General features: G+C 45.9%; 1 protein-coding gene across 1 annotated transcript in view; it reads right to left on the reverse strand.

Moving 5' to 3' along the window:
* Positions 1 to 4,492: 4,492 nt before the first annotated feature.
* LOC117440716 (cGMP-dependent protein kinase 1-like) overlaps positions 4,493 to 12,500 on the reverse strand; it is a gene marked incomplete at its 3' end in the record, with an annotated part of 18,141 nt that continues 10,133 nt past the window's right edge. The window contains exon 3 of the mRNA XM_034076948.1: positions 4,493 to 4,659. Within this exon, the coding sequence (XP_033932839.1) occupies positions 4,493 to 4,659 (167 nt within the window). The remainder of the gene's footprint in view (positions 4,660 to 12,500) is intronic.

The raw sequence follows: 12,500 nt of genomic DNA on the forward strand, positions 1-12,500 counted from the left end.
TGTGTGTGTGTGTGTGTGTGTGTGTGTGTGTGTGAATAAATGGATGAATATTAAATTGGCTCTCAAAACTGGAGAGGTTCAAGTGCTTTAAATGATAACAAACACACACACACACGTACACACACACACACACACACACACACCATGTTTACGATGTACAAATGTTGAATAGGAAGAAGGAGTAGAAGTATAAATAAAAAACCTTAATGTGCCATTAATGTCAGAAAGTGAGCTATCGAGGAGAGGCGACGGCGAGGGCTGAGAGAACACACGGGATTCAGTTAGAAAATAAAAAGGAATCAAAGGATTAAATCTGACATGAATAAATACAAGTAAACGTAAAATCTAATACAACAATAATAATAATAATAACGTTATTTGTCTCGCTCCTTGCGTTCAGGGGATTTGGGATCAGAGTGGGATCAAAGAACGAAACCGAAACACAAATAGTGCAGTGTGATAGCGTGAAGTCAAATGCTTTGGGGAAGACACGGTGGTTGGCTTCCCTAATGTCGCCGGGTCACGTGTTCCGCGGCTTTGGGGAAGACACGGTGGTTGGCTTCCCTAATGTCGCCGGGTCACGTGTTCCACGGCTTTGGGGCGGATTACAAAGAATACAAATAGAAAATAAAAAAGACCATCGCTGTTTAAACTGTGAGAGGAGAACAACAGAGCATATTCATGTTCCTGATTATGTGATCATAATCCAGAGCGTGTGTGTGTGTGTGTGTGTGTGTGTGTGTGTGTGTGTGTGTGTGTGTGTGTGTGTGTGCGTGCGTGTGTGGGCGCAGATGGCAGCTGAATATAATGACTTCTGTCACAGGAAGAGGAAGTGATCCCTAAAAACAGACACGATAAAGATTTGATAGCGTAATTGTGTGTGTGTGTGTGTGTGTGTGTGTGTGTGTGTGTGTGTGTGTGTGTGCGTGTGCGTGTGTGTGTGTGTGTGTGTTTGGAGGATGAAAACAGACGCAGCAGTTTCGTCTCATTATGTAAGACACCGGACAGACACACACACACACGCACACGCACACAAAGACACACACGCACACACACACACAGGCGCACACACACACACACACACATACATACCGGTAGATGCGGTTGGCATGGCAACTTGTTGGAGCACCATATTTTGGAATTTAAATCGTTTTTTAAATTTAGATTCGGAGAGAGGAAGACACAGATTATTTCCCCAATGTTTTAATGTTGTGTTGCTCAGTAATTATTTTATATCAAATTAACTTTCGTTAAGACTCAAAGTCAGGATCGTTGAGCAGCCGACGTACGGGCTCAGAGCCGTCTCAGAGCACACACGTGCACACAGAAGGATCCACGCTGTGTTTTTCAAATGTGTTCCGTTTCATGTTCATGTAAATAAAATCCAAACACAGAGAAAAGTCTTAAATGTGTATTTTTGATCCTCACATATTAGTTTTCCGTTTAAATCCTCTGAACCTGCAACTCAACCCGCTCTGGGCACGGGTCGCTGGGCATTCGTGTGTGGGGTTTTGAGACTCCTGACGGTCAGCCGATTTGTACTTGTAATTTTTTCTATCTATAGCCAATCAGATGTCTCCTCAATTCTAAGCCAATCACATGAGCGCACCCCCACGAGGGTAGATTTCTTGCGTTCATGACGTAGCGCTTCATGTACGCATGTTGCGCAGTCCGGAGCCGACAGCTCCATGGAGCCGCTGATCTCAGGACACCTCCACTCAGTACAGCGCCACTTTCCGAACCCTTGATGAATGCTTGTTACACAAACAGCAGGCAAACCCGTTTTAAATGTGTGTTTCCTGTGCGGCGAATACAGCTGCTTTATTTATGTCTGTATGAAGTTGTTGAGAGTGTGGAGGGAGCAGCTAGGTTAGCTTAGCCTGATCGACCAGTGCACTACGAAGCCAGTGCTAGACAGTGAACTGCCGATAATGCTATTAAGAGCATTATGGGCTCGTAATAGTTTGATCGGTGCTCCAATCAGGAGAGCTGGATCTGATCCATATGGACATAAACGCGAGTGAAGTGTAACCGGACGAGAGAGAGAGATCAGCTGCTGAGTCTGACGGAGACTCGCAGCTCTGCATGATCACCTGATGCTCCGCCCTCTGTTTAGCGCAATATGGTCTAGCTGCGGCCGCGGCCAGTACACGGCGGTACACGACACGCCCACCTGACACGCAGTGATGTACCTGAACGCGTTCAATGAACGATCGTTCATGAACGCGTTCATATTTTGGGCGAACGTGAACTAAACGTACTGTATTTCCGCTAGATGAACGTAATTGAGAACGCGTTCATTCTCAGCACTGTATTATAACGGCGTTCACAAGTGTGCCAGATTTCATGCCTTTCAGCCGAAACCCAGTTAAAACACACCGTAAACAGGCTTCAAAATAATGCGGAAAACCACCCAATCTGGCAACAGCAAGCTGCCTGTGACGCGTACGCGCCTGTCACCCCTGGCTGTCGCACTCAAATATAAATATATTAAATATATCAGACTCCTCACAACAAACAATGTGGAACCGCGGAACCGGCGAGCATTGAATGAATGAATGAATTAGTATGGACGAAGCCGAGAGCAGCTGCAGCAGCACTCGCTCAGAGTGAGACTCTACGGCGTCGGCGTGTGAGCATTTAAAAGAGTTTTACGTTAAAGTCAGTACTGACTCAGACGGAAACAATCTAACGTTTGCCTGTAAACTGTGTCCGCCCGGTTTGAAAAAGCAAGTCCGTACATCGACGACGTCGACAGCAAACCTTAAACGGCACATTGAGAATAAGCACACGACTAGCCTTTCACGGTATGTGCGAGTGGCGAATAAAAAAGAGCCACAACAGATCCACTACCACCCAAACCCCATTAACATCGTACAGGAGACAAATAATAGCTCGCAGCAACATATTGAAAAAATAACTATAAACTATAAATTAGTTCATTTTTGAAACCATGAACTTTGGTTCAACATTTTGAATGATGAACTGAACTAGTTCATGTAGAAAGTGAACTTTCCCAACACTGCTGACACGACACTACGGTGGCTGAGAGGCACCACCGTTAAAAGCGAACTGACGAGATTTACATCATACAGCCCATGTAGTATAAACATTGATTTTAATTTCTTACAGTAGGAGAGGTTTTGGGGTTTAGGAGGGAGGAAGGAAGATTAGGATTAGGTAAACAGGTAGGGAGTGGTTAGGGTTAAGATGGGGGGAAGGGAAGAGAACTGCTGCCCGGGAACGTTCGTACTGGGTAGTTTATTTAGTTTAAAAAAAATTATCCAACGAGTTAGAGACCACAAAGGAAGTGTAGTACCGCCGTTTGGCCACAAGACTCCGGCGCACTCCTGGGGGCTTGGTTCAACCTCCACTGTCCGCGGCCGCAGCTAGACCCTTCTCGTTTAGCGAGCTGACCGGACTGCGCAAAATGCGTATGTGAAGTGTCATGAACGCAAGAAATCTACCCTCATGGGGGCGAGCTCATGTGATTGGCTTAGAATTGAGGAGACATCTGATTGGCCATAGAAAGAAAAAATTACAAATACGAATCGGCTGACCGTCAGGAGAGTCTCAAAAAACCCAGACAGATCCGTGCCCAGAGAGCGGGTTGAGTGCAGGGGCAGAGGATTTAACCGGAAAACTAATATCTGTTTATCAAAAATACACATGTAAGACTTTCTCTGTGTTTGGATTTTATTTACATGAACATGAAACGGAACACATGTGTGTGCTTTGAAAAACACAAGTGTGGATCCTTCTGTGTGCACGTGTGTGTGTCATGAGACTGAGCCCATAATATATAGGCTACTGATACTGTGATGTATATCTTATATTACATACACACACACACACACACACACACACACACACACACACACACACACACACGTGTCACGTATCATCTCAGTTTTTTATTATTTTCTTCACATCTCTGTGGTTTAAAATCAGACTGGTATGTTCTTGTCGGTGCGTCCTCGCTCTTTAATTCAGCGAGAGTATGAGCAGCAGCTTGTTCTTCTGAGATATTAAAGAATACAGAAAATATTAAAGTGAGTTTCACACACCGCCCACCGCCCGAGAGGCGCCATCTGGACCAACGGTGTCCAACAACACAGAGATAATAACACACTCTTGAGAAACACGGTCAAAACTTTCCAAACAATACGGACAGACACACACACACACACACACACACACACACACACACACACACACACACACACACACACACACACACACACACACCACAGTGTTGTTTATAGAGCATGACACAGTCCTCTATTTCTGGACTCGTCTCTTGTGTCAGTAAATATGAAGAAACAGCTGGTTAATGTAGCTTAGCATAGTGAAAGGAAACGGAGGGAAACTGCTAGCATAGTAAACAACAAGCTTAAAACATCTCCCAAGACACACACACACACACACACACACACACACACACACACACACACACACACACACACACACACACACACACATGCTTCCTCACCCTCCATGACGTAGACCAGGGACCCCACGTCTCCCTCCCTGATGATGCAGGCGTCCGGACCAAAGTCCACGGGGTACATGCAGTCCACCACCTCCTGGATCTGAGACAGTTCCAGGTTCTTCATGAAGTCGTTGTCCAGGATGGCGTCTTTTATCATCTCCTTAGACCTAAAGGGGACAGGTTTACTACGTTAGGATATAAAGGATCTACAGCACGGTCACATGACTTCACGTCACCACCGCTAAGCTAAAGGCGGCTAATGTTGGGCTATAAAGGAACTACAGCACGGTCACATGACTCCAGGTCACCACCGCTAAGCTAAAGGCGGCTAATGTTGGGCTATAAAGGAACTACAGCACGGTCACATGACTTCACGTCACCACCGCTAAGCTAAAGGAGGCTAATGTTGGGCTATAAAGGAACTACAGCACGGTCACATGACTTTACGTCACCACCGCTAAGCTAAAGGAGGCTAACGTTGGGCTATAAAGGAACTACAGCATGGTCACATGACTTCACGTCACCACCGCTAAGCTAAAGGAGGCTAATGTTGGGCTGTAAAGGAACTACAGCACGGTCACATGACTTCACGTCACTACCGCTAAGCTAAAGGTGGCTAATGTTGGGCTGTAAAGGAACTACAGCACGGTCACATGACTTCACGTCTCCACCGCTAAGCTAAAGGAGGCTAATGTTGGGCTGTAAAGGAACTACAGCACGGTCACATGACTTCACGTCACCACCGCTAAGCTAAAGGAGGCTAATGTTGGGCTGTAAAGGAACTACAGCACGGTCACATGACTTCACGTCTCCACCGCTAAGCTAAAGGAGGCTAATGTTGGGCTGTAAAGGAACTACAGCACGGTCACATGACTTCACGTCTCCACCGCTAAGCTAAAGGAGGCTAATGTTGGGCTATAAAGGAACTACAGCACGGTCACATGACTTCACGTCACCACCGCTAAGCTAAAGGAGGCTAATGTTGGGCTATAAAGGAACTACAGCACGGTCACATGACTTCACGTCACCACCGCTAAGCTAAAGGCGGCTAATGTTGGGCTATAAAGGAACTACAGCACGGTCACATGACTTCACGTCACCACCGCTAAGCTAAAGGCGGCTAATGTTGGGCTATAAAGGAACTACAGCACGGTCACATGACTTCACGTCACCACCGCTAAGCTAAAGGCGGCTAATGTTGGGCTATAAAGGAACTACAGCACGGTCACATGACTTCACGTCACCACCGCTAAGCTAAAGGAGGCTAATGTTGGGCTATAAAGGAACTACAGCACGGTCACATGACTTCACGTCACCACCGCTAAGCTAAAGGAGGATAATGTTGGGCTATAAAGGAACTACAGCACGGTCACATGACTTCACGTCACCACCGCTAAGCTAAAGGAGGCTAATGTTGGGCTATAAAGGAACTACAGCACGGTCACATGACTTCACGTCACCACCGCTAAGCTAAAGGAGGCTAACGTTGGGCTATAAAGGAACTACAGCACGGTCACATGACTTCACGTCACCACCGCTAAGCTAAAGGAGGCTAATGTTGGGCTATAAAGGAACTACAGCACGGTCACATGACTTCACGTCACCACCGCTAAGCTAAAGGAGGCTAATGTTGGGCTATAAAGGAACTACAGCACGGTCACATGACTTCACGTCACCACCGCTAAGCTAAAGGAGGCTAATGTTGGGCTGATAAAGGAACTACAGCACGGTCACATGACTTCACGTCACCACCGCTAAGCTAAAGGAGGCTAATGTTGGGCTATAAAGGAACTACAGCACGGTCACATGACTTCACGTCACCACCGCTAAGCTAAAGGTGGCTAATGTTGGGCTATAAAGGAACTACAGCACGGTCACATGACTTCACGTCACCACCGCTAAGCTAAAGGAGGCTAATGTTGGGCTATAAAGGAACTACAGCACGGTCACATGACTTCACGTCACCACCGCTAAGCTAAAGGAGGCTAATGTTGGGCTATAAAGGAACTACAGCACGGTCACATGACTTCACGTCACCACCGCTAAGCTAAAGGAGGCTAACGTTGGGCTATAAAGGAACTACAGCACGGTCACATGACTTCACGTCACCACCGCTAAGCTAAAGGAGGCTAATGTTGGGCTATAAAGGAACTACAGCACGGTCACATGACTTCACGTCACCACCGCTAAGCTAAAGGCGGCTAATGTTGGGCTACAAAGGAACTACAGCACGGTCACATGACTTCACGTCACCACCGCTAAGCTAAAGGTGGCTAATGTTGGGCTATGAAGGAACTACAGCACGGTCACATGACTTCACGTCACCACCGCTAAGCTAAAGGCGGCTAATGTTGGGCTACAAAGGAACTACAGCACGGTCACATGACTTCACGTCACCACCGCTAAGCTAAAGGTGGCTAATGTTGGGCTACAAAGGAACTACAGCACGGTCACATGACTTCACGTCACCACCGCTAAGCTAAAGGCGGCTAATGTTGGGCTACAAAGGAACTACAGCACGGTCACATGACTTCACGTCACCACCGCTAAGCTAAAGGCGGCTAATGTTGGGCTATAAAGGAACTACAGCACGGTCACATGACTTCACGTCACCACCGCTAAGCTAAAGGCGGCTAATGTTGGGCTATAAAGGAACTACAGCACGGTCACATGACTTCACGTCACCACCGCTAAGCTAAAGGCGGCTAATGTTGGGCTATAAAGGAACTATAGCACGGTCACATGACTTCACGTCACCACCGCTAAGCTAAAGGCGGCTAATGTTGGGCTATAAAGGAATTACAGCACGGTCACATGACTTCACGTCACCACCGCTAAGCTAAAGGAGGCTAATGTTGGGCTATAAAGGAACTATAGCACGGTCACATGACTTCACGTCACCACCGCTAAGCTAAAGGAGGATAATGTTGGGCTATAAAGGAACTACAGCACGGTCACATGACTTCACGTCACCACCGCTAAGCTAAAGGTGGCTAATGTTGGGCTATAAAGGAACTACAGCACGGTCACATGACTTCACGTCACCACCGCTAAGCTAAAGGCGGCTAATGTTGGGCTATAAAGGAACTACAGCACGGTCACATGACTTCACGTCACCAGCGCTAAGCTAAAGGCGGCTAATGTTGGGCTATAAAGGAACTATAGCACGGTCACATGACTTCACGTCACCACCGCTAAGCTAAAGGCGGCTAATGTTGGGCTATAAAGGAACTACAGCACGGTCACATGACTTCACGTCACCACCGCTAAGCTAAAGGAGGCTAATGTTGGGCTATAAAGGAACTATAGCACGGTCACATGACTTCACGTCACCACCGCTAAGCTAAAGGAGGATAATGTTGGGCTATAAAGGAACTACAGCACGGTCACATGACTTCACGTCACCACCGCTAAGCTAAAGGCGGCTAATGTTGGGCTATAAAGGAACTACAGCACGGTCACAGTTAATTGATCACAGAGGATATATTCGGCTCGATGCTGCTGTTGAGCTTGAATGAAAGGAATCAGTATTTATAATCGAAGTCTGGGAAATGATCCACTAAATGTTGAAGTGAATGAACTCTATTTAAATATAATGAGCTGCTTCTGAAACTTTATTTTAATTGTTTGTTGATCCTGATGAGCAGTCATTATGAAAGCTATAATTGGGCCTGATTGTGGCGTGTCGTTAGCGTCTGTAATCACAGATCCATCAGCAGCTGCTGCGTGCCTCAGATCATCTGTCCTGCAGGCGAGCAGCTGATCAAACACAGATATATCCACTTCCTGTCAGAGCAGATTTAATAAAGATGCAGCGAAAACAGAACCGATGAACACGCAGGAAAGAAAACTGCTATCATAATTAGAGATATTATTATATTCAGATATTTACCAGTTAACCTTTTCACACATTCACATTTCACTTGACAGGATTTTGTTTTGTTTTAAATGATCTTTAATTATTATTTATTGGATATTTTTTTCTTTGATAGATATTGACTTATATACCTGGTGCACTTTATAATGTCCGTTCCTGCATCGTTTCAGACTTGGACTCCTAGAGCTAGTTTTCTCTCGAGTCTCACGTCCAGGTGAACTCTGCCCAGGTGTGTGCCGGTTCCCGATGTTCCCAGTCTTAACATGAGCAGAAACTCAGATGAATACATGATGACTCGACTCAACCTCGACTCTGACTCTTCTTGGGTGAATCAGACCAACTAGGACTCGAGCACACGGTGACTAGGACTTAGACTAGAGCACAGGTAAGGATGACTTAGACTTAGACTAGAGCACAGGTAAGGATGACTAGGACTTAGACTAGAGCACAGGTCATGATGACTAGGACTAGGACTTAGAGCACAGGTCATGATGACTAGGACTAGGACTTAGACTAGAGCACAGGTCATGATGACTAGGACTAGGACTTAGAGCACAGGTCATGATGACTAGGACTAGGACTTAGACTAGAGCACAGGTCATGATGACTAGGACTTAGACTAGAGCACAGGTAAGGATGACTAGGACTTAGACTAGAGCACAGGTCATGATGACTAGGACTTAGACTAGAGCACAGGTAAGGATGACTAGGACTTAGACTAGAGCACAGGTAAGGATGACTAGGACTTAGACTAGAGCACAGGTAATGATGACAAGGACTTAGACTCGAGCACAGGTAAGGATGACTAGGACTTAGACTAGAGCACAGGTAAGGATGACTAGGACTTGGACTTAGACTAGAGCACAGGTCATGATGACAAGGACTTAGACTAGAGCACAGGTAATGATGACAAGGACTTAGACTAGAGCACAGGTCATGATGACAAGGACTTGGACTTAGACTAGAGCACAGGTAAGGATGACTAGGACTTAGACTAGAGCACAGGTAATGATGACAAGGACTTAGACTCGAGCACAGGTAAGGATGACTAGGACTTAGACTAGAGCACAGGTAAGGATGACTAGGACTTAGACTCGAGCACAGGTAATGATGACAAGGACTTAGACTCGAGCACAGGTAAGGATGACTAGGACTTAGACTAGAGCACAGGTCATGATGACAAGGACTTGGACTTAGACTAGAGCACAGGTAAGGATGACTAGGACTTAGACTAGAGCACAGGTAATGATGACAAGGACTTAGACTAGAGCACAGGTAAGGATGACTAGGACTTAGACTAGAGCACAGGTAATGATGACAAGGACTTAGACTCGAGCACAGGTAAGGATGACTAGGACTTAGACTAGAGCACAGGTAAGGATGACAAGGACTTGGACTTAGACTAGAGCACAGGTAATGATGACAAGGACTTAGACTAGAGCACAGGTCATGATGACAAGGACTTGGACTTAGACTAGAGCACAGGTAAGGATGACTAGGACTTAGACTAGAGCACAGGTAATGATGACAAGGACTTAGACTCGAGCACAGGTAAGGATGACTAGGACTTAGACTAGAGCACAGGTAAGGATGACTAGGACTTAGACTCGAGCACAGGTAATGATGACAAGGACTTAGACTCGAGCACAGGTAAGGATGACTAGGACTTAGACTAGAGCACAGGTCATGATGACAAGGACTTGGACTTAGACTAGAGCACAGGTAAGGATGACTAGGACTTAGACTAGAGCACAGGTAATGATGACAAGGACTTAGACTCGAGCACAGGTAAGGATGACTAGGACTTAGACTCGAGCACAGGTAAGGATGACTAGGACTTAGACTAGAGCACAGGTAAGGATGACAAGGACTTGGACTTAGACTAGAGCACAGGTCATGATGACAAGGACTTAGACTAGAGCACAGGTAATGATGACAAGGACTTGGACTTAGACTAGAGCACAGGTAAGGATGACTAGGACTTGGACTTAGACTAGAGCACAGGTCATGATGACAAGGACTTAGACTAGAGCACAGGTAATGATGACAAGGACTTGGACTTAGACTAGAGCACAGGTCATGATGACAAGGACTTAGACTAGAGCACAGGTCATGATGACAAGGACTTGGACTTAGACTAGAGCACAGGTAAGGATGACTAGGACTTGGACTTAGACTAGAGCACAGGTCATGATGACAAGGACTTAGACTAGAGCACAGGTAATGATGACAAGGACTTAGACTAGAGCACAGGTCATGATGACAAGGACTTGGACTTAGACTAGAGCACAGGTCATGATGACTAGGACTTAGACTAGAGCACAGGTAAGGATGACTATGACTTAGACTAGAGCACAGGTAATGATGACAAGGACTTAGACTCGAGCACAGGTAAGGATGACTAGGACTTAGACTAGAGCACAGGTAAGGATGACTAGGACTTAGACTCGAGCACAGGTAATGATGACTAGGACTTAGACTAGAGCACAGGTAAGGATGACTAGGACTTAGACTAGAGCACAGGTAATGATGACTTAGACTTAGACTAGAGCACAGGTAAGGATGACTAGGACTTAGACTAGAGCACAGGTCATGATGACTAGGACTTAGACTAGAGCACAGGTAAGGATGACTAGGACTTAGACTAGAGCACAGGTCATGATGACTAGGACTTAGACTAGAGCACAGGTAAGGATGACTAGGACTTAGACTAGAGCACAGGTAAGGATGACTAGGACTTAGACTAGAGCACAGGTAATGATGACTTAGACTTAGACTAGAGCACAGGTAAGGATGACTAGGACTTAGACTAGAGCACAGGTAATGATGACAAGGACTTAGACTAGAGCACAGGTAATGATGACAAGGACTTAGACTAGAGCACAGGTAATGATGACAAGGACTTAGACTAGAGCACAGGTCATGATGACAAGGACTTAGACTAGAGCACAGGTCATGATGACTTAGACTTAGACTTAGACTAGAGCACAGGTAAGGATGACTAGGACTTAGACTAGAGCACAGGTCATGATGACTAGGACTTAGACTAGAGCACAGGTAAGGATGACTAGGACTTAGACTCGAGCACAGGTAAGGATGACTTGGACTTAGACTAGAGCACAGGTAAGGATGACTAGGACTTAGACTAGAGCACAGGTAAGGATGACTAGGACTTAGACTAGAGCACAGGTCATGATGACTAGGACTTAGACTAGAGCACAGGTAAGGATGACTAGGACTTAGACTAGAGCACAGGTAATGATGACAAGGACTTAGACTAGAGCACAGGTCATGATGACTTAGACTTAGACTAGAGCACAGGTAAGGATGACTAGGACTTAGACTAGAGCACAGGTCATGATGACTAGGACTTAGACTAGAGCACAGGTAAGGATGACTAGGACTTAGACTAGAGCACAGGTCATGATGACTTAGACTTAGACTAGAGCACAGGTAAGGATGACTAGGACTTAGACTAGAGCACAGGTCATGATGACTAGGACTTAGACTAGAGTACAGGTAAGGATGACTAGGACTTAGACTAGAGCACAGGTCATGATGACTAGGACTTAGACTCGAGCACAGGTAAGGATGACTAGGACTTAGACTAGAGCACAGGTAAGGATGACTAGGACTTAGACTAGAGCACAGGTAAGGATGACTAGGACTTAGACTAGAGCACAGGTAAGGATGACTAGGACTTAGACTCGAGCACAGGTAATGATGACTAGGATTTAGACTCGAGCACAGGTAAGGATGACTAGGACTTAGACTAGAGCACAGGTAAGGATGACTAGGACTTAGACTAGAGCACAGGTAAGGATGACTAGGACTTAGACTAGAGCACAGGTCATGATGACTAGGACTTAGACTAGAGCACAGGTAAGGATGACTAGGACTTAGACTAGAGCACAGGTAAGGATGACTAGGACTTAGACTAGAGCACAGGTAATGATGACTAGGACTTAGACTAGAGCACAGGTAAGGATGACTAGGACTTAGACTAGAGCACAGGTAATGATGACTTAGACTTAGACTAGAGCACAGGTAAGGATGACTAGGACTTAGACTAGAGCACAGGTCATGATGACTAGGACTTAGACTTAGACTAGAGCACAGGTCATGATGACT

This window comes from Pseudochaenichthys georgianus, unplaced genomic scaffold (genome assembly GCF_902827115.2).
Source record: "Pseudochaenichthys georgianus unplaced genomic scaffold, fPseGeo1.2 scaffold_1143_arrow_ctg1, whole genome shotgun sequence".
Classification (NCBI taxonomy): Eukaryota; Metazoa; Chordata; class Actinopteri; order Perciformes; family Channichthyidae; genus Pseudochaenichthys; species Pseudochaenichthys georgianus.